Source organism: Nothobranchius furzeri, chromosome 5 (genome assembly GCF_043380555.1).
Source record: "Nothobranchius furzeri strain GRZ-AD chromosome 5, NfurGRZ-RIMD1, whole genome shotgun sequence".
NCBI classification, from domain to species: Eukaryota; Metazoa; Chordata; class Actinopteri; order Cyprinodontiformes; family Nothobranchiidae; genus Nothobranchius; species Nothobranchius furzeri.
Window position 1 is genome coordinate 34,855,137 of NC_091745.1, and position 23,478 is coordinate 34,878,614.

At 42.9% G+C, this 23,478-nt stretch overlaps 1 protein-coding gene and 1 long non-coding RNA gene across 2 annotated transcripts; both read right to left on the reverse strand.

The window, feature by feature from the left end:
• Positions 1 to 1,016: 1,016 nt before the first annotated feature.
• LOC139070035 (very long chain fatty acid elongase 4-like) lies at positions 1,017 to 22,239 on the reverse strand. Its single transcript, XM_070551610.1, has 7 exons — positions 22,028 to 22,239; positions 21,224 to 21,302; positions 19,170 to 19,357; positions 18,998 to 19,078; positions 5,790 to 5,961; positions 2,816 to 2,943; positions 1,017 to 2,720 (listed from the first exon to the last, which is right to left on the reverse strand). The coding sequence occupies exons 2-7, from the start codon at positions 21,288 to 21,290 to the stop codon at positions 2,391 to 2,393; spliced, it is 966 nt and encodes a 321-aa protein (XP_070407711.1). The 5' UTR covers positions 21,291 to 21,302; positions 22,028 to 22,239; the 3' UTR covers positions 1,017 to 2,390.
• On the reverse strand, positions 17,385 to 18,807 carry LOC139070037 (uncharacterized). The gene is made up of 2 exons (XR_011520697.1): positions 17,859 to 18,807; positions 17,385 to 17,740 (listed from the first exon to the last, which is right to left on the reverse strand). It is a non-coding gene; the product is annotated as an uncharacterized lncRNA (long non-coding RNA).
• Positions 22,240 to 23,478: the final 1,239 nt, after the last annotated feature.

A 23,478-nucleotide genomic window follows, 5' to 3' on the forward strand; every position in this document is an offset into this window, starting at 1 on the left:
ATGCTGACCAATCACCTGTGGCTTTCACCAAAGCAAAAGGGGAGGGGGGGAGGGGAGGGGACGGCTCCCAATGACGAGCCGGCTCCCGTCGTTCACTTCAAAGAGCCGGCTCTTAGAGCCGGTTCGTTCGTGACCGACACATCACTATTCGCTTGCCTGAAAGCTAAGCAAGCAAAGCAACTGATGTGGATATCTGAGCAGAGGTAAACATGTCTTTGTGAGACAGCTAACATTAGCTTTTCAAAAGCCACGTTAAAAATAATAGGCATGCCCTCAAATGTTCATCTAATCTGTTGTTTGCTGATGACATAGCTGCCAGTTCAATATACTTATTCACACACACACACACACACACACACACACACACACACACACACACACACACAGTGCAAACCTCAGCTATCCTAGGAAGAGCTGAGGGCTGGGAGTGTTTGCAGGATGTGGGGTGGGGACAGAATGACCGCTGGTGTAACCATGGAAACCTTTGTCTAAATTCAAAGGAGATCTATGAGACTGAACAGGGATGTTAACTGAATGTAAAAGGTTTATCTTATTTATATTAGAATGAGTATTTTACACTGATGTTCCTAAAATGTAAAAACTCTGTTACTTTATTAGATTTAATGGATCTTAATGAAAAGCTTCCACCTTTTTCCAGATGAGCAAACATCACCATGCTGTGGGAAGTGATAATGGTCCCACAGATTTATTAAAAATATTCTTCGACGTGCAACGATAATCTGTTCTAATCATATCAGACAATTTAATAAAAACTAAAGCTAGTTTTTATTTCCTTAATTATAAGAGTTGGCATCAAACACCAGAAGGGAGTCGTTTAGGAAGACAGGGTCCTCTAGTGGCAGAAACATTGTAAATATTCTGATTTAAGCACTTGGTGGATTTATTTGTTCTTGTAGTTTGACACGTGCTGCTCTAGGTAGCACTAGCTCAGGTCAGTCAACAGTCTGATGAGAAAAACACAAATAAATGTAAATAAAAAATATTTAGACATTAAAGAAGTTCTACAGGTGTTCAGTTTTATTTTATTTTGAAGAAAGTTCAGTTTATGACAGTAAAAAAAAACAGAAGCAATGTGGCCATACAAATGTCTACTCTAAAAGCACAGAGTACAAATGATCACAATGTGATCTATACATCACAAAAATAAGACAAATACGCAAACAAGCACTCAGATCGATAAGTCGGTATTTACTCGAGTCGTCCAAACTGATAAATAACAGACTGCGTTGGCTGGTTGCTGGCCAAAAGCAGGCTTTACTGATTTAGAGCTGACCTACTCTGTATTTTACACAAAGAGCAAAGGTCTCTACCTTTTTCACATCTAGGATGAATTTACATTCAAGTCAGCCGAGGTCATAAATAAAGCCTCAGTTCTTAGCTGAAAAAACAACTCTTTACTCCTTTAAAGAGGTTTAGATATTTGTCTTTACGAAGTTAGCCATAGTACCGTGGTAAAAAAGAGAGGAAGCAAGCAGGATGAGCGAAAAGGAACCCTAAACGATAATAACAGCAGCTTTGATTTCTCCGGCGTCTGAGAGGAACGAGTTCACACAAGTTAGAATATAAAAGACAGGAAAACATCAGTAACACTCCTCCAGCTCCTCCGTAAGAGCAGGAAAACACAGAATATCATCAGATCCTGGATATTGTTACATCTGATCACATGACGAACAGTTATGGATGTACAACCTGGGTTAGAAGTTTACAGACAAGAAAAAAGAGCTAAAGCAACAGCGGGACCATATCAGCTGTTCTTTTGGGTTTTAGGAACATGTTGATGTTGACTCACTGTCCACATTCTGGATATGACTGCGCGATAAAGGATGGCAGCTCAAAAGTCAGAGCCCACGTCTCAGGTCAGAGTAAATAATAGAAGCTGTGAGAACGCCTTTCACGCTTAGCCGGAGTGAAACGATGGAGAACCTTAGCTTTACGTCTCTAGCTGACGTGTTTGTGTGTCTGTTTTGTGTATTTTTGTTTAGTTCCAGCTGTGTTTGGTGACTACAACAGCGTTAAACCTTTGCTTCCAGCGTGGCGTTCATGTCCAGGCCCAACATCTGAAGGCTACAAATCCTGTTTATTTCTACCGTACATGGCACTAGAAGGAACACTATGAACAAACCAATATGTTGCTGCTTCATTTAAGTCATTTTATGATATTTATCATCTTATTCATGACTTTTTATGAACAAATAAATCCCCTCTCATCTCAGCTTGAACCTAGAACCTCAGATCATGGCCTAAAGAAATAAGTCTGACTTGAACACATCCATGCATCTAAACGTTCCTCAAATCAAGTCTTTCCTGTTTCAGCTAAAACCAGAATGCAGAGCATAAGGTCCCACCTTGCTCGTCCTCCCCCTCTTCCTCTAATCTCTTTTGGCGCGTCCTTTCCTCTTTCTCCTTCCAGTGTTCTCCTGGGGCTTCTCCTCTTTGCTGCCCATCAGCACCGCCACGTTGGCGGCTTTGCTGAGCCCGTTCAGGCTGCCGTTGGAAATGGCCTTGGTGGCTTTGGAGGAAGAGGAGGGGTCGCGACGCGTGGGCTGCTGCTGGCGACGGTAGGTCTGGTAGTAGAAGTTACCGAACAGGACGATGAAGGTGATGGCGTAGCAGATGAGGGAGTAGTGCATCCAGTGGGGGAAGTCACAGTTGACATAGAGTGACAGGGCGGTGTGGCCGATGGTGATGTGGAACTGGATCTGGGATGCAAGAGAGAGGGACAAATAAAGAATGGTAATGCTAATCCTAACCTTGGATGCTGTAACTTCAAAAGGAAATCAGAACCCCTTCTTACCATCTGAATGATGGTCAGGTACTTCTTCCACCACAGGTACTTTTGGATCTTAGGTCCGCAGGAGGCCAGGCCGTAATACAGATACATCATAACGTGGATCAGTGCGTTCATGTGTGCACCAAAGAAGGCTTCAATAGAAACAGAAAAATGTTTCAGCACAGAAACCAGAATAAAAGCGGAGGAAAATCCCTCTTTTATTTCAAAACCCAAAAAGAATCTGTATGAAAGTAGAACCTGTTATGATTGGAAAGCCCAAAAACACAGGCTAACAGCACGAGCTTCCCTGATTCTGTGGGTGGCACTGCACTCTAACCCTAACCCTCACACACTTTTGGTGGGAAGCTAAAGGAGTTTGCTGTGATTCTGCCTCTAAAGCCATCACATTTGCAAGTTTTCTCGTTTGATAAAAATCAAAAGTCAAGAAACAAAAATCCTTATTTGTTCCTTATATGATGGGATATTGCATCATTTATTTATTTACCATTATTCACGACTACGACGTTGTGGAATAAAACAGGCTATACGTGGAAACTGAGAACTGATATTGGCTTTTTTACCAAAATATAAACCAATATCTGCTGTGTCCCCCCTTCTGAAAAAAGAAAAACTAAAACATTTTAGGTTCCTAACATCACATAGCTCCTTCAGTGTTGAAATTTTAAAAAACGTCTGTGCGAAATGACAACTACTTCAATTTAAGTTGGTAACAGGAAAAGTGTCCTTTTTATTTTGTCTCCAACAGCAGCTGAATCTTGTTCTCTCTCGGCGTGACGCTAAGGTGTGTTTATTAGTTAGTAATGTCTTTTCTTCTGTAAATTGCAGCTGTGGTGATAAAACATTTAACAAGTTCTCCAGATAAGAAAAACAAGCCTTGTGTGAAGATTCTTGTTTTTGTTTTATTTCTTTGTTAGCTGCTAGCCACACGTAGCCACGTACAGCATATGTTCACCACACAGGGCAAATTTCTACCCACAAGTTGTGCCAAGTAAACTAAAATATCTTGAAAATGTTACTTCAGATCTTTTATGTTTGAATGTTTTGAGAAAGAGGAGAGGTAGCTGAAAAGTTTATGTATAACATGTATGGGATGTAAAGGCTGTGTCATTAAAAGACACAATATTACATTTTAATGCAGATATCAGTCGGTATTAATGGTGGATCAATAATATCTGGCATCCCTGGTTCAAAGTGAAATAACTACAGCCTGGACTTTCCACCGGATGCGTAAGCAGCTCTGAATATAATACAGATGCGTTTTCACCACGACCTCAGCAGCACGTCCCTTCCTAACGAGTATGTTTCACACAACTGTAAATAGGGCTGCTCAATTAATCGAATTTTAATCACGATTACGATCTGAGTTTTGAACGATTATAAAAAACAAAACAAGCCGATTATTTGCTCCTCCCACTTGCGCTGCCCTGAGTTGCAAATGAAGCGCTCCTCCCTACAGTGTTGCCAACTTGGCGACTTTGACACTATTTCTGACAGCTTCTCAGACCCCCTTCTTGACTTTTTAAATCTCAAAAGTACCTAGCGAACACCTCAGAAACATCTCTGGTAACCCTTAGCTACTTTCTGGATAATTGTCGTCGACATTTCCTGCAGGTTAGCTAAACGCTCTGTCTGCGCTCCGGACCATTCTTCAGAACACTAGGAAAGGGAATGATGTAGTGATGTGTCGGTCGCTACTGAAACGGCTCTCGGAGCCAGCTCCCTGTTGGAGTAACCAGAGTGAGTGACACACACCGTACCTGCGGACTCCTGAGCCACTAAAAACGGCTGTGCGTGTGCGTGTGCGGCGTGCTAAACACACGTGCAGCTTGCCCCTGATTGCTGTGAGACCGGGTTGGGGGGTGGGGGGTGCAGCTGTGGTTGGGACAATTATTACATTAACTGATGGATGACTTGTAAATAAATAGTTTATAAATAAGGTAGAAATAAGTTCCTCATGCTGATAAATAATAACTAATCTCTCTGAGGACACGGTGCTAGTGCACTCTCCTACAGCACCTTGACACGATTCAATAAATGTTATGCAACATTTTGTGAACATCAATTTATTTGCATTTATTTGTTATAAATGCCACTGTATATTTCTTGCTGTCAGTATTTGCAAGATATTGGTATTTGGGTCTGTACTGGTTAGACTTAAATGAGTTAAACCAAGTTCTATAGCCCTTGGGTCATAGACTATGAGCTATAAGTATATTGGTCTTTTTATACTGGGAATCAGGAGTTCTTTTAGTGATAATCTTGTTCCTTATTTATTTTTGTCCTGATTGTGCCCTGAGCAATTTTATGACAGAATAAAAACAAATAAAATCAGCATAAATAGAAAAATCGTCCTAAAAAATCGTGATCTCAATTTCAGTCACCATAATCGTGATTTTTTTTTTTGCCATAATCGAGCAGCCCTAACTGTAAATATGTTCCACATAGAAGGTCCCACGTGATCATGGGAGAATTGCAAGATCACGCGAGATATCACCAGTTCATGTTGAAACAAGCAAGAAGAACGACAGCTGCAGGTATCCGAAAGGTCTGTGGGTAATTTTCTGTTATTTTACTTGGGCCACAGAGTGTTCACAGGGAATGACGGTTTTTGTTTCTTAGTTAAATCTGCACGTGTCTTTTATTCTGAAATGTACTGGATGCTTTACACTGCTTCTGTGATTAGCTTCCTGTCCGGCCTGATCTGAACTGTTGAACTTGAAGCACTTTGGAAGCACAGTGAGTAAAAAAATAGACCTGAAGTTCAAATTTAGCGCAGTCATTAGTTGTGTGTTACGCTTCCCAGAGGTAAGCCATAATTGTTTTTTCTCTGACAGATTACACATATAAATGTTGGATCTGAGTGCCTCAGAACAGACTCTGAGATAGTTCTCCTGTTGCATATTTAACTTTCTATGAAACTGTGCGACGACAAACCAAACCCAGTTGGGCCACAATGTTGAGATTATGGTTCACTCACACTGTCCTCCTGCCACCCACTTGATGCCGATCCACCAGAGCGTGAACATGGTGCAGTGATGGTAGACGTGCAAGAACGTGACCTGGTTGAACTTTTTCCGGAGGATGAAAAACACAGTGTCCAGATATTCAACGCCCTTAGAGACGAAGTACCACCACAGAGCTCCTGCCACCTGTTTTTAAAAGGAGGCAGAAGTAGTGGAAAGAAGTGAACAAGAAAAAGTGATGAGAAATAAACACGGCACAATGGGGTCGGATTCCCACATTTAATCATAATTAGTAGCTACAGACGCGTGAGGAGCACATGTTCCTGTTCTACTCTCATCTTTGACAACTCGATCTCAGTCACCCGAGAATAATGCACTGCTGGTTTGTGTGTCGAACTCGAGACGACGTCATGGAGGAAGGTGAAACTGATCCTTCCTTCAGCCTTTCTGACAAAAGGACAAGAGCCCAGATAAAGGGGATGGGATCGTGTTTCTAAAAGAAGACAGTGACGTTTCAGTGAAAGGGTGAAGTGGAATTAAGATGTTGCTCGTTTCATGTAATTTTCTAGTGATTTAATCCAACCTAACAGGTCATTAATATTGTCCACTTTCTGGGTTTCACCATTCAACACATTCTCACTCCCAGCGCCTCAAAAACAAACGCTTGGTCAGCCACCCTCCACGTCAGACCCCAGACGCCAAAAGTGCTCTTTTTCGTTACTTATGTGCGAAAAGGGGTTTTCCCCTTTTGTAACTGCAGATCCCAATGCAGCGTTACACTGACGTGATTAGATATCCGCTGATGTGGCACTGAACCAGCTCATTTAACCGCACCTAAACCTTAACGTTTCACTATTTATAACCTTCCCCTCTCCCTCATCCTAACCTTAACCCTCTTGCTACCTAAAATGTTACTCTCACTGTGATCAAGCGTTTGTTTCCCATGCATTCTGACTCTGACAGTCAGAGTCTGACTGTGAATTTTCGTATTTGCCGCCCAAGGGGAACGTTAGAACATACCATCTGGCGAGGGGGAGGTTACAAATACCCTCTACTTTAACCTCCACCGTGGTAGTTGAAACCTCCCCCTCGCGTTGGCTCGGTCCAAATTCGACCAATGACGAGGCGGCTCCCGCCGTTCGCTTCATAGAGCCGGCTTTTAGAGCGATCGACACATCACTAACGTGTTCGCTAGCAAGATGGTTAAGGTTAGGATAGGGGTGAGGGGAAGGTTAAATAAGAGGATAAGGTTAAGGTGAGGTACAATGAGATTGTTTGGTGCCCTGGCTGCGGACATCCCATCGCGTCAGTGTAATGCTGCATTGGGATCTGCAGTCAAATAAGGGAAAAAACCCTTTTCGCACATAAGTAACGAAAAAGGGCACTTTTGGCGTCAGAGGTCTGGCGTGGAGGGTGGCTGACCAAGCGTTTGTTTTTGACGTGCTGGGAGTGAGAATGTGTTGCACCATTACGTCAGTTTGTGCTCACCTCCGGCAGATTCCAAGTAATGACACAGTTTCAATCACCCAATTATTAAAATCAGGCGTGCTGGAACAGGGAAACAACTAAAACATGCTGGACAGTGGCTTTGGAGGACCAGGGTTAGGCACTCCTGCTTTAAAGTGCTTGTTCCCTGAGGATCTGAACATTTGTTTTTTTTTTTAAATATGATTGGTCACTCTGAGTTTCACACGCACGATGAACGTAAAAGCAGTCTCCAGCCCCTATTGCCTGCGTTAGCCACATACAGGAAATAATAGGAAAGCGATCAGGTCTGATAATGCTACGTCACAGAGAAAATTAGCATTCGCCCACCTGGGCCTGGGACTGTTGAAGGCTGTTTTAGTTTAGCGGCCAGGAGAGAACAGAGCTCATGATTAGTAAAAGCTAACATTAGCATTAGCAACTCAGTTCAGGCTTGGGTTATTTGTGGATCAACGTTGCAACATTTTTACCCAAGAGAAAAGAGAAAACGAAGCAGCAGAAGAGTTGTGTTGTGAGATATGTTTGTAGTTCATGAATATTAAGACTCGTGATCCTCTTGTGACCCCTCCTTCGAAAACCTTCTTCCTCCTGAAACTTCCTTAGAAAAGCTCAAGGCAACCACTGATCCTACAGAGCACAGTCATTTTATTGAAGGAGACTTTGAAGTATATTTGTAAAGAAAGTTTTAGCGAGGACTGTTTCTTTAGCCTGTCCTTTATTCTTGGTCAGAGATATATGTTGGATAAGTAAATTTTTTAAACCATCCATCCATTTTCTCCCACTTATCCGGATTTGGGTCGTGGGGGCAGTAGCCGAAGTCAAGAGGCCCATATTTCCCTCTCCCCAGCCATTTGGGCCAGCTCATCTGGGGGAATCCTAATGTGTTCCCTGGCCAAGTGAGAGACACAATCCCTCCAACGTGTCCTGGGTCTACCTTTAGGCCTCCTCCTGGTTGGACGTGCCCCGGAAAACCTCACCACATGTGGAGGAGCAGCGGGTCTACTCCGAGCCCCTCTTCCGGATGACCAAGCTTCTCACCCCATCTCTAAGGGAGAGCCCAGCCACCCTCTCATTTTTTCGGTCACTACCCAGAACTCGTGACCATAGGTGAGGGTAGGAACGTAGATCAACCGGTAAATCGAGACCTTCGTCTTCTGTCTCAGCTCTCTCTTCATCATGACAGACCACTACAATGCCCGCATCACTGCAGACGCAGCACCAAGCCACCTATCGATCTCACTCTCCATCATTCCCTCATTCCCTCACTCGTGAACAAGACCCCGAGATACTTAAAACTCCTCCACTTGGGACAGGACCTCATCCCTGATCCGGAGAAGGCATTCTACCCTTTTCTGAATAGGGTTGTCACGGTAACTGGTGTAGCGGTAAACCCCGGTAAAAAAGTTGACAATAATAATAACCGTCTTGTTTTTAAAAATATATATTATCTCGGTGTATTCCCGTGGCCGCGGTGTAGGCGCGGTGACCCTTACCAGCCACCGTATCATCTGCAGAAGTTGCCGGCGGCACATGCGCACTTTGTTGTTTACAACCAAAACTTTCTTGAAGCTAAAGCTGAAATAATGGCCAAAGGAGGAGACGGCAGTGCTCAGGACATTTATTATCCCTAAAAGAAGACAAAGTCGGAAGTACGGGCATTTTTTGGATATTTGAAGAATGCCGAGGGACAGCTGATAGAAGACGGCTATCCTGTTTGCAGCACGTGCAGAAAAAGTGTCTGTGAAAGGCAGCAACGCTTCAAATCTCATGACACATCTGCGTGACCATCACCCACAACTCTACAGTCAACGCAAGGCAAGCTAACGTTAGCGTTTTAGCTAAAATGCGTGATCCGAGGATTTGGGTTGAGGGAGAATGCAACGAGTCGCTATATAAAGCAGCCGCAGCGCCGCTACCTGCATGTAAACCGTGTCGCGGACACCCCCATATTGAAATGACGCTATGCATTATGGGGCTCTCAGGGGCAGATAAGGGTTGGTCTCTCTGAGAATAATTATGAATTTAACAATGATTACTGCCTGATGACATTTCCCCACATCTGCAAAGCTCACTGGAAGGACACAAACCGAGGACAATATTTTCCTGACATAGGGTTTATTACTCAAGTAAGGGTAAAAAAAAAGTATCTGATTAGAAGGCTACTTGAGTACTGAGTATCATCTGATCTAATATTTTTAAAATTATGACATCAAACAGACAAAAATTAAGAAGTTATGGGCAAATGTTGCTATTTTAAAGACTAAAGGGAAAAATGTAAACAAATAAAAAACATAATTACAAAATAACAAATTTTAGGCAAAATTTAGACACAAACTGAGGACAATATTTTCCTTGATATACAGGGTTTATTTAGATGTCTGAAAATGTAACACGTTTAAAAAATATACCACGATAATACCGAAAACCGTGATGATTTTGGTCACAATAACCGTGAGGTTAAATTTTCACACCGTGACAACCCTAAAGCCGGGCGTACACTGTGCGACTTTTTCACTTTTTTGAGCCGATTTTCCAGTCGTGCGAGAAGCCACGACATCGGGGCGAGTTTTGCGCCGAGCGGTCGTGTAGTGTACAGGGGGTTACGAGAGGCGATTAACACCACGTGACCAGCCGCCGATCAGCAGTCGTGAGGTCGCAGGGACTTCTGGTGTGTTTAATATTTTGCTCGTCCCTCGTGAGGGTATCGCACTGTTGAAGCGGCGCTGCGAGCAGCTGCGAGCAGCTACGATCCAAAAAGTATCAGAACCGCTCACGGCGCATGCGCGCGCAATCCTGCATCAACGCGGGTGTTGTGCCATAAATCGACTCACTGCCAAAAAATGATTAGCTTAGTTTTTTCCAGTTCGGAAGTTGTTTTAAGTGTTGCTATTTGTCTTAAACGTTCACAATGAGGATATATTAATCCTTTTTGCAATATTTGCGATTGAAAGATGGTTTGTGGTAAGAACTGGCTTTCTTTATGTTACAGCCTTGATACTAAAAAATAAATAAACAATGTAAAATGGCGCCCTGTATTGAATGTAAACGTTGTATAAATGTAAATAAACAATTCTCCAGCGATTTGATTTTTTTCCCCCTTCCTTCCTTTAGTGGCTAATCATTTTTTGGCAGCGAGTCGATTTATGGCACAACACCGGCTGGTCGCTCGCTATTTCCCTAATAACACACGCTGTTAGTTTTTGTTTCTACACGTTTTTTTTTACTCACAAAGATTGTCAAGAAAGCGTGTTTGTCGTGTTCATGTCAAATTAAACTGATCACAAAACACAGATTTACTCTCTTTATTTCGTTTTCCTCATCCAACCCCCATAAATCCCTGTGTGTCCTCCTGCAGCACTCCCGAAGGACAACAGGCAAGACAAAAAAGTCTGACGTGTTGAGTAAAAACTGCTATTTCTAGTAAATTTTTAGGGCCGACGTGTTGCTACCAGACGTACAGTGTGAGCAGTCAGGTCGCATGCGAGAACTGGGTCGTACAGTGTGAGCACACGACTCGTGAGATCTGCCCTGCGAGGAAGTCGTACAGTTTGAGCTGAAGCTGAACGCTGCGAGTGAAAAAGTCGCACAGTGTACGCCCGGCTTAAATCTGAATCAAGACCATGGTCTCAGATTTAGAGGAGCTGATTCTCATCTCAGCTGCTTCACACTCAGCTGTGAACTGCTCCAGCAACAGCCGAAGATTGCGTTCTGATGAAGCCAACAGGACCACATCATCTGCAAAAAGCAGAGACCTGATCCTCAGGCCACCAAAACAAATCCCCTCAACACCTTGGCTGCTCCTAGAAATCCTGTCCATAAAGGTCATGAACAGAATCGGTGACAACGGGCAGCCTTGGAGGAGTCCAACTCTCACTGGGAACAAGCTCGACTTACTGCCGGCAATGCGGACCAAGCTCTGATACTGGTCATACAGGGACCCAGCAGTCTGTGTCAGAGGGCCTGGTACCCCATACTCCCGAATTACCCCCCACAGGCTCCCTGAGGGACGTGGCCAAACGCCTTCTCCAAATCCACAAAACACATGTAGATTAGTTGGGCGAACTCCCATGCACCCTCCAGTATCCCCCTAAGGGTATAGAGCTGGTCCAGTGTTCCACGGCCAGGACAAAAACCTGAATCTGAGGCTCGACAATCCAACAGACCAACCTCTCCAGAACCCCTGAATAGACCTTACCAGGGAGGCTCAGAAGTGTGATCCCCATGTAGTTGGAACACACCCTGCGGCCCCCCTTTTTAAATACGGGAACCACCACCCCGGTCTGCCAGTCCAGTGGGACTGCCCCCAATGTCCACGCGATATTGCAGAGCCGCGTCAGCCAACACAGCCCCACAACATCCAGAGCCTTAAGGAACTCTGGGCGGATCTCATCCACCCTTGTAGCCTTGCCACCAAGGAGCTTTTTGACAACCTCATTTGGAGAGCCCAACTCAAAGTCCCCAGACTTTGCTTCCTCACTGGAAGACGTGCTGGTGGGATTGAGGAGGTCTTTGAAGTATTCTGCCCACTGATCCACAACGTCCCAAGTTGATGTCAGCAGCACACCGTCCCCACTATAAACAGCGCTGGTAGTGCACCGCTTTCCCCTCCTGAGGTGCTGGATGGTGGGCCAGAATCTCCTCGAACCCTAACTCTAACCCTTGCTCCATGGTCTCACCGAACTCCTCCCACACCCGGGTCTTTGCCTCCGCGACAAACCGAGCCACATTCCGCTTGGAATGCTGGTATCCATCAGCTGCCTCTGCAGTCGGACACGCCAAAAAGACTCAATAGGACTCTTTCTTCAGCTTGACAGCATCCCTAACCGCCGGTGTCCATCAGTGCATTTGGGGGTTGCCACCACGAAAGGCACCAACGACCCTGCGGCCACAGCTCTGGTCGGCAGCCTCAACAATGGAAGCACGGAATATGGTCCACTCTGACTCAATGTCCCCCACCTCCCCCAGAATGTTTTAGAAGTTCTGTCAGAGGTGGGAATTAAAGACTCCTCCAGACGTTCCCAGCATACCCTCACAATACGCTTGGGCCTGCCTGGTCTGACTGGCATCTTCCCGACCATCGGAGCCAACTCACCACTAAGTAGTGGTCAGTTGACAGCTCCGCCCCTCTCTTCACCCGAGTGTACACGACATTCGGCCGCAGGTCAGACGAAATGACAACAGAGTAGATCATCGAGCTGCAGCCTAAGGTATCCAGGAGCCAAGAACACATATGGACACCTTTATCTCTGAACATGGTGTTCATTATGGACAAACCATGACTAGCACAGAAGTCCAATAACAAAACACCACTTGAAATTAGATCACTCTCAAGCACCCCCTCCAAGGCCTCGAACAAGGGTGGGTAGTCTCCCAGGGCTGCCACCTTACTGTGGTGGAGGGGTTGAGTGTCCCAATAAGCCTAGGAGCTACGTTGTCTGAGGCTTCATGCCTCTGGTAGGGTCACCCATGACAAACAGGTCCTAGGTGAGGGATCAAAGAGCAGCCCATTTTTAAAACTAATGTTATTTAATTTTACTCTAGCACCAGTCACATCCTAAGTTAGTATTTTCTCATTTGTTAACGTTAAAGGGGCATTATGGAAGTTTGACGGCCAAAACATGTATAGAAATAATAAATTTCTTCTTCATACATTCTCCTGCAATGCCCTGGTCCTGTAGAATGAGCCCTGGCATTTTTACTGTGATTGCCCGTTTTTCTGTAAAATCACAGAAAATGCTCGGGTCGAGCAGGCTGCTTCATGCGTGTTCACGCTCAGGCATAACCCGTAGCATTTGCTATCAGCAGCTATCAGTAGCTTTAGCAGCAGAGAGTGAGGTAGTGCCAACTCAGCGACTTTGTCGCTGTTCTTAACGCCTAGTGACAAACTTACATTTCTGAGGACCCTTAGCCACTTTCTGTAGAACTTTCTTCTAGATATTTCCTGCAAATTAGCAACAAAATAGCCATTTTCGCTCCGAAACGGTCTTTGAACATTGTTTCAGCTGTCATCAAGATATACAAATGTTACAGATACAAAAGATGTCACTGGCACTTTAGCTCAGCTAGTAAGTCATCGGACTAGTGCAAAAGCCCTGGGTTCGATTCTGGATGTCAACATTGTTTATTTAGAGTTTATTTTTTACATTAATGGCATTTTTTTTTTACAGGAAGATGCCCAAATTTTTATTTGAGACTCACCGAATGGCATTGAATTCACAGATAAAAAAGGTGTGGGTTCAACTTTAATTTTGGAAATATTTTTCAAGCAAGGGAATGGAATGATCTGAGCATGCAGGAGGACTGACCCATCATAAACCTTTGCCGGCTGTGCTGAAGAGAAAGGTACAGAACCAAATTATTTAATTAATTAGCTGCGCGTTCTGTCCTCTGTCCTCCGGGCCACACACACATGCGCACACACACACACACACGCGCGCACACACACACACACACACACACACACACACACACACACACACACACACACACACACACACGCACACACACACACACACAGGACTGTCTCAGCTGTTCTTTTCGTTAAGGAGTGTGCACGTACAGCATGTGCGCCTCGTGCACGAGCCTACTATTGAAGCTGCTGTTACGCTTTTGGCCTGAGGGGGCAATCACGAGCATAAAAATTCAAAACTCCGTAAAGTGCCTTTAAAGTTAAATCTTTGCTGTACCTTAAAGGAGCATGGGGCAGGAATTGTCCAAAAACAAAAAGTACATGTTCATTCTTGAGAAGCTTATGGGTGATGAAGCATTTTAAACTAAAAAGAATGATGAAACCAGTTTATCATTCCATTTTGTTAATCAGGCTTTGTGCTGCAAAATGCAAAACATTCCTGATCCGAATTTCCCGCGCTGTTTTACGGATGTGACGTTAATTGACGCTTCAAGCGCGTTCTCGACAAGGTTCAAACCCGGAAAAACATTTGGAAGCTTGCTAGGTGACGGTAACGCGTCTTTCACTACTAGCCACGTTAAAACCCCAAACAGAAGAGGAAGAACCTTGGAAATGGATTCTACAACTAGCAAACGACCAAGCGCAACTCAAAGCCCACTAAAGAGTGGCACAAAGAAGAAGGTTTTGTGAGCGGTATCTCGAGAGTCAAAAAGAAAATATGATAAAAGTCGGCCAGGGACCCGAATATCTATTGGTTACGCTCTGGAAGAATGGAGGCTGCTTCAACTGGATTTGGGCCTGAAAAAGGATGCGGACATGGCGCATTTTCTAGTGACCAGGTAAGTGTTGGTCTCCTTATTTCTGTAGGTTTCAGTAACGAGTAGGTAAACATCAGAGCTGTATCTGCACAATTTGAGAAAATAAAATAAAACTTATGGATTTAGATAATGCTGATTTAGGTAATCTAACAAATCTTTGTGCAGATGAACAAGAAACTTATCTAAGCTAACGGTGTTTAGCATATGGCTTCCTGATTAGTTTGAAAAAGCTAAAAGCAACCAAGGAGTTACCGGATCACTTCTACTTTTTGTGGACGACACGCCGCATGTGTTTGGAGATAAATGGATGTTCCGTTTATTCTGACGAGAAAAGTAAACAGAGCTTGATTTGATTATACCGCTCAGCCGGAGAGAGCTAGCGTGCGTTAGCATGTTAGCTGCGATCATATTAGCTGCGATCACGCTTCAGTTTGTAGAAGAGAACGGACATTTTCCAAACCAAAGATGAGTCTTTAGAATTATGTCATATTTGATCTACAGTCCAACCTCTAAGCAGGACTGTTACTTTAGTAGATAATGTTATTCGTGGGGTTTGTGTAACAGAACCCCATCGGAATATATTTCCCTAGCGCTATTGCTGAGAATAAATAAAATTAGGATTCATAAGAATAAATAATAAGTCAGCCATAACAACACGTTTGACTAAAAGTAAAGTTGTGCAGAAGTTTGTGTTTATTTTTCTAAATTTGTCCAGTTGAATGTAGGTCAGAATAAAATATGTTTGTGAAAATGATAAATAATTTTTTTTATAACTGACCTGCATTTTCATATTACTAGTTGTGCCACAGGTAAAGAAGCTTAGCCGTTATTGATCTATGTAAACAGAAGGTGTAGAGTCTCAACCAACTTGTTGACATTTTTGTTTAAAAATGTGTTTTCCAGCTACCGGAAGAAGCAGGCTCCTGAAACTGCAATTCAGGGAGGTAATGTGCAGTCAACCTCAACACCCAGTAAGCGAACAGCAGCTAAAATGTCGCATCGATTATCTCCAACTGAACCTGTGTCTGAGGGGTTAGTATCTTTTCTGTAAAACAAATATTCACGTTTTTGTGCTATGATATTTCATACATTAAATTACACCTTGCATATCCACACTTGGTTCAGAACTAACATCACACCACCAAACACTTCTGACATTATCTTTACAGGGAAGATTGTCTAATGGCTGGTGTTGAGGCCTTAGCTGATGACCTAGATTTGGATCCTTTTGAAGAAAGGTAAATTTGTTCATGAGAAGTCTTGCCATATACGCAGGAAATTACTGCTGTGCAAAAAAGATAAAAACACAATAGATAAGCAAATATAGGTCATTATATATATTTATTTATGTTGTGAAGTGTCAATTCACAGCAGATTGTTGTTATTTGCAGAAATAATTAATGACAGATGTATTAGGCTCCACATTTATCTCTTTAGAATCAGTACCATTTCAGGTAAGTTCTAGTTTTTATCTTTACGTACAACAAATATTATTGTGTTGTCTGTAGTTTCAAATCCATGGATCTAGCTACGGATGCAGTCCAAATTGATGAGGACCAAGCAAACAACTTACTCAACAGTGTGTGAGTTGCAATGTCTTCTTATCTAGGGGTGGGCAAAATAAACGATATAAGGTAGAAATGATATAAAATTGGGTAATGATAGTTTTTGGCTATATCGCAATACGGCGATATTGTGATAACACATGACGTCACTAAGATGTGCACCCTGCTGACAATGGGACAACAGAATGGCGGTGACTGCAAGCATGGAGTGGGCGGAGGAGGAGGCCTATATGCCTCAAGTGGCATATATTTGCCACATGAGGATATCTAAAAGCATGTCAATTTGACATCTATAAACAGATGAAAAAATATATCGCAATATATATATCGTTACTGCACATGCTTCCGATTATATCGCAATATAGATTTGAGGCCATATTGCCCAGCCCTATTCTTATCTACACTCTTTTTTTAAACTCCAAAGTCTTAAAACAATATATTAATTCTACTTTTATTTATTGTTTTCATAACAGAATAGAACTGTTATGAAAACTTTGTCAGGCTGACGAAGTTTGCAGCCGCAAACAAAACGTTGCAGGTAAATAAAACCCTTCTATGTTTTAAAAAGAACTAAAAGATGGAATTGTTGTTTTATCCTTGTTCACAGACTGGGATCCTAAAGGGAATTTCCATCCTTCTTGTGTGGCTGAATGACATCTTCAACCAATTTTGGTACATCTGCCAGAAAGCACAACATCGTGATATGTTTAATGTAAGTATTGTGACATCTTTTGGACAACAAGACAACAATGCACATTGACATAATTACCTTTCTTTTCATAATAGTGCCAGCTCTCGTGTTTCTGTTTGTGAGCGCTTCTGTCACATGTAAAGTTTTCAAATAAAACTTATTTTTTCTATTAGGACATGTGGGTGGGTGTGCTTCACCATGTCACAGGGAAGCATGAATGGACCCGTGGCAAATGTGACCATGGACCACTTGATGCAACGACCAGTGATAAAGAGCTCATGGTACCATGATCTCCACCACACGAGGCTCTTCAACGAATCATGTTCAACAGACGCTGGTTGAAGGATGTCACCAATCTGACCTTTAGGTATATTAATAACATTTTCATAAGCAAAAAAGCTAAAGTGTCAATATCAAAGCTGACAATTTACATATAGAAATGACAATTGTGGGTGAGAAGGCAATTAAAAGTGTGATTCCTAATAATCTATAAAGTTGTAGCTTTTGTTTTTTTACAGGTCAACTTCAGAACTCGAGAGTTTCCAGAATTGCATTCTCATGTAATCTATGTATGATCTAATGCTGCTGTTCTCTCTCCATAAAGGCCCCAGGTACGTGAAGCATCAAAAGACAGGAATGACTTCTTTCATGCACACAGATTTATTAGAAATTAAGAAAAAATACTATGTACAAATGCAAATAACAGAACTGTTTTTTGTACATAAATAAAAATAAATATATTGCACAAACAGTTTGTTTATTTTTGGGTGAAAATGCTGTCTTCAGCTAAAGTTATTTTGAGGTATTGTGCTGTTTTGGAACTACTGTAGTTGTAGATAAACGGTTTGGATTTTTGGGTTAGGGTGCCCTCATTCAGGAAGACGGTGTCCTGGCGTCTCTTGCCGAAACTCCAGGATATCCAGCATCACCCCTGGAAGACGGGTCACCACTCTCTCGAGAATATAATCTCCTCCTGGCTCAGGTGTTGTAAAGCTGTCTAGGAATTTAAGTGCATATGTTTACATGACTAGATTCATATCTCCAGTGAGTGATGTTTTCGTTTTTAGCATCTATTATTTTATTTTACTTTTTTTACACAAATGGCTACAACCAACCTGCATCTCAGCTATACTGGCAGCTCTCAGCTGTGCAAGCCGGTCTCGGTCCTCTTCTCTGAAAGCTGCTCGCTGCCTACCCCGGCGCCCTGGTCCTCTTGAAGGAGCTCTGGACCTCAACCTGCTGCCCTCACCCCTTGAGCATGTCCTTCCCCAACCCTCGGAGCGACCTTTTCCTCTCCCCTTTCCTTTAGCCCCTGGTCTCAAACTTTCCCACGACACATCAAAGTCTGTGGCAGGCTCGGGCACACTCCATCTGAACTGTCTTCCATCACTCCTTCCAATGTGAATTCCTGAAAATCAATGACAGTAATGGAAAAATTACTGTACTACCCTGTAGGTCTTGTTGATATTATGATTTTATTTTGATGCATTTTTTGAACTAAACATTGATATTTATGTTCTTATTTACATTGTTGTGATGCCTGTCCTGTAATGAAATTTGTTTCACAAATGATGTCATTGACTTGAAATTGGATGTTCTTACATGATGTATAAACTAACATTAGCTTGTTAGTAAGCTTAGTGCAAAATAATAACTGTAATTGGTCTAAAAACATCAGAAATCACCTGCAGCCACAAAGCCTTATGCTAATAAAGTAGCATCATGTTACTGTCTTGCTCGCCAGTCACAAAACTGGCTTATGAATATTTCATAGGAAGGAGCACTTGCTTTACATCACGAGTGTCATGGCTAAATTAAAAAGCTAATGTCATGGAATTATACAAATATTAGACTAAAGTAACAATGTTACTTACTTCATTGCTCGACACGGTGCCTTGTTCGAGCCGCGCTCTGGCCATACATCACTGTAACTTTTTTTTTTCTAGTGAAGAGTTTGTGCGCGCTCTCGTGCCGGGCTGCAGTTACTCACAGCGCCGAGTGCGTCGCTAATGAGTTTCGTTTCTTCATCCTGCCCCATGCTCCTTTAAATTCGAGCGATTAAGTTCAGTGGAACCAGCTGACATAACTTGGTGAAGTAAACTAGACATCTATTTTTTAGAGTGTAAATCTATGTAGAGCAGTTTGGTGTCTTCATCAGCCAGCCCTAATCGTGCTACATCAGCAGCTCCATCATCATGAAAGCTTCTTGTGAGGGACAGTGAACATTTGTGATGTGAAACATCCAAACACTCACCCTGACTTCATTGGGGTCATCTGAATAGTCGACTGGCTGACAAACGTAGCTGTACCTCGCTGCCCGTGCTGCCATAAACAGCTAAGGAACAAAAACGGTGAGTGAGAATCTAAAGGATCAGAAGGAGATGCAGTGCAAGCAGCAGCACGAGTCACAAACATCTGGAACCCACCTCTTTAAAGATAAAGAAGTTGAGGAAGACCATGCTGAAGTTGTAGATGACGAGGGTTTTGCGGAGCTGGAAGGGTTCTCTGTTCTTCATGTATTTGGGCCCCAGCCAGAGGAAGAGCAGGTAAGAGGTGCTGATGGCCAGAGTGGGCAGCGGGTTGTCCATCAGAGGCCATTTCTCCACTCGTTTGTCTGCAGGACAGATATTCTCACACCGTTACACATCAGTGTGACAGGGCGTCAGGACAGAGTCATGTCACATCAGAGCTGATCCTTCTGGATGAGATACTCCCCAGAGGTCAGTCTGAGGCTACATTTTTGCAATTTGGTCTAGTTTTTTTAAAGTTTAAAAATTATGATCCTTTGAGAAGTTTGTGGTTTTATTTCACATTATTGCGAGGAATTGTTTTCATTTCTATTTATACACTTTAAAATTATAGCATTTTTTCCACAAAAACACAGAAAAAGCAATTAACTTTGTTTCCTTTTTTCTTCATTTCAAAAATACAGATACAGCTATGTATGCACCAATAAAATCCCACACACCTCTGCCTTCTGCAGCTTCGCTCAAACTGACTTTGCTGCTCGTAAGATAAAGAAAATAGTCACGAATAAAACCTAATCTTATTCATACTGAGATATTTGCTGCTTACAGCTCAAAAAACACAATTGGAACATTTTAAATAAATTTCTGTGGTCAACTGTTGTAAATTTGCTGTTTTTATGATGAGTTTAGAGGCAGAAATGCAGCTTTTTGTTATGAAATGTGATCAAATCTGTGAAAATACCCATTTATTTAGATTTGTGTCAAAATACACAACAGTGTGAAAAAGGCTAGCGATGCTACTGGAGCCATGTTCAACATCTAAAGCCTGTTGACAAAGTTTGGTTAATTTTAAGGTCAAAGTTCATTTTTGTCAGCGATAAAATGAGGAAAGGGGTTCAAATATGGCCTCCATGGGGGAGTGCCATGCTAGGCTGTCGCGGTAACCGCAAAAATGAAATATCGCAATATGAAGAAGCCCACCGCGCTGCATCATGGGCCACCGCGATTACTGAACTTGGTTCAACTCAATGATGCATGTTGAGAAGGATGGCTGCACTGGTATCAAAACGAAACGTCACTTCGCTCCTTTGGGAGCACTTTGGTTTTCAGTACGTCAGCTGCTGCGCAGCCAGAGTCCTTGGCCGAGACAGAGCTGCCACCAGCGGCAAAAAAATAATAATAAACGCTCGGAGACCTGCTGAAGTCCCGGACAAGCACTGCTTCTGCAACCGTCCCGAAGAGAGTTTGAGCCGAGCTGGAGCTCACTCGCTACCTGCAGGAGGAATGCAACCGAGAGATTCCCTTTGCTCGCCAGAGTCGCACGCAAGTACGTGTGTGTTAGTGCAACGAGCGCACCATCCGAGAGGGTTTTCAGTGTTGCTGGAAATGTTGCCACCCCTCTCAGATCCTGTCTCAAACCGTATATGGTTAACATGCTGGTTTTGCTTGTAAGTAACAAGGACGTGACCGAGCTATAAATCACCGTCATTCGTGTGTGTGAAAGTGAAATTATAGTGCGTCCGCCACCCGGCGCGCGCGCGCCCGGTACATGTAATTTTTTTATGCTTGATTTTAAACAACTAAACAACATGGGGACTTGTTTCTTATTTGTTAGATGCTGCAGCCAAATTTGCATTTAAAAGTTTAACCTCCTGAATTTTGTTGTCTTTAAGTTCAGTCGGACTCCGACTGTCGGAGAAACAAACGTTACTGCGATCTGTGTTGTTACTGCCCTTTGATCTGCATTCAGTAAAGTGTTATTAAAGAAGGCACGGCAATTTTAACCTTTTTTAAATGTGTAAACCTTATGTTTAGATAGTACTGCAATAAAAAAAAGAAGTGCTGCAATAATATCGCACACCGCAATATTAAGCCACCCTGAATCACCGCAGGAGGAATTCCTCAACCGCGACAGCCCTACCGCTGACAACAAAAAAACCCACAAAAAGCTCAAGAAGACATTTTGATTATGAAAGTCAAAGGTGGAACTTTTTAGAAGGTGTGATCCTTACCTGCAATAGTTAGGGTCCACTTGTAGAACTGTATGGTGTCATTAATTAGATGTTTGACAATCTCCATGGCTGCAAAAAGCTGAAATTAAACAGACAAAAATTCTATTAAACAAGTGGGGGAGCATTAACACAAATGCTGCAGATCATTCTGTGTTGCTTTGCAATAATTTAAAAACAATAAAACGCTGGTTGTGACTGATGAGGTAGACTTTTTGGGCCAGGAGCACCGCCATTGTCAGCACCTTTTAGGTGTGAACACGACCACCAGCCAACCTGCAAATATGACCCTGTAGAATAAAACCCATCCAGCAGAGGAGGGCGCATACAATTCATGACCCTTAAAATACTGCTCCTGTGCGAAGATGCTCCATGAGCAGGTAGTGCTGCAGCACCTGCCATCCTGCACGCGCTGCTTCCTAATATAACAAAACTGTCCTCACCAGATTAAATTACGACATTTGTATAAATCTAAGCGGGTTTGATAATAGGAGCCTGTAAGTCTGCGGGAGGCTGTCCGGCCTCTAATTAACTCTCGCAGCCGTGTGCAGGCCTGTTCTTTATCTGATTTACAACAACACACACACACACACACACACACACACACACACACACACACACACACACACACACACACACACACACACACATAATAAGAAATATTCTAAGAGCGTCAATAACGTCATAATCCGCTGGAAACGGATGGCCTAATTTCTCTGTTTTTGTGCGAACCGTGGAGCACAATAGCTCCCGACACTGTCTCGCCTTAACGCTCCGTGAGGATGGGGATGCTGCTCATCACCTTACCGTTTGGGTGCTTGGTTAAAAAATAAAAGCCCGTCTGTTTTTACATTCGGTGCAGAATGATTGCAGAGCGCGTAACTCCTGCTGGTCGGACTGGTCGGCAGGTGGCTGAGCAGGCCGTTCAATGGCACGAATTAGTCGTTAAGGTACCGTCCCATCCTCCAGAGCGAGGCTGCTTCAGCAGGACTGCGCCTCCGTCCTCCGTCCGAGCCCTGGAAGGCGAGAGACGCAGTATGCGCCGCGTTTCCGGTTGGAGTTTCAAAATAAAACAATTGTGTCTACTTTCGGATTGGCACGACGCACCAGTGGATTTATTCAGTGAATTTTAAACTAATGCATATGAATTTTGATTAAACGTTTGTGACTTAAATAGTGCCCATTTTGACAAAACTCCTTTTGAAAAAGTGATGCTATTCTGCTAAATATTTATGTAATAATAAAAATAATAATAATAATAATAATGATGATTATGTCATTGTTTTCATGTTGGCTAAGTTTCATTCAAGCAGCCAGGTGTTCCAAAGATACGCTTATTTATTATTTATTATTAAGCCAATCAGAAAAAAGTTTCCTATATAAGGAACCCAGCAGGTTGCATCGAGTCACTGACTAGTGTCAGAGTCTTTACAGCAATCCTCATACTAAGCAAGCATGCAGCGACAGTGGAGAGGAAAACTCCCTTTTAACAGAGAGAAATCTCCAGAGGATCCTGGCTCAGTATAAGCAGCCATCCACCATGACTCACTGGGGATCGAGAAGACAGAGCAGACACATGCATACACCAACCCACACACACACAAACACACATCCACACACTCTACATATATACCAAGAGATGTTTCTATGGTTATATTGTGATTTCTTAGTAAATATTCTATTTGGTGAGGGATGAACTTTATTGTATTCATCCTAGTGAATCTATGATTAAACAGGTAAACTAGTAGTAGCACATTCAATGTCAAAGAGAGTAAAATGTTATTATCAGGAGAGAGAGAATGTTTAAGTGGTTAGCAGCAGTGTGCTAGCCGATGGCCCCCACCATGAGGCCACCACAGCTCAGCAGAACATTATTATAGCTTCTTCTGGGGAGAAAAACACTTAGAGAAAAAATAAAGTTAACAGCTGAAATAGCAGGAAACAATACAGTTAAAGAGCTAATTGTAGAAGAAAGTAGTAGAGTGTGGAAAGTGGTCAGTGTGTCCACCAGCAGTCTAAGCCTATAGCAGCATAACTACAGAGATAACTTTGGATGACCTAGCCTTTTAGATGGAGGCATGTTGAAGGCAGGGCAAGGGAGAGCCGTCTTTACCGACTGTACACTCCACCTCCCTCTACTCCCCCACTTGTCCAGATCTGGGCTAACATCAGATTTTAACCATAGGCCCTATCAAATAAAAATGTTTTAAGCCTAGTCTTAAAAGTAGACAAGGTGTCTGCCTCACGGACTAAAGCTG

Coding starts and splice junctions, on each gene's coding strand:
- LOC139070035 (XM_070551610.1), bottom strand. CDS start 21,290: ATGGAGATTGTCAAACATCTAATTAATGACACCATACAGTTCTACAAG. Junction 19,079..19,169: donor ACTTCTTTATCTTTAAAGAG/GTGGGTTCCAGA, acceptor TTTGTTCCTTAG/CTGTTTATGGCAGCACGGGC. Junction 5,962..18,997: donor ATGACCCCAATGAAGTCAGG/GTGAGTGTTTGG, acceptor TTTTAAAAACAG/GTGGCAGGAGCTCTGTGGTG.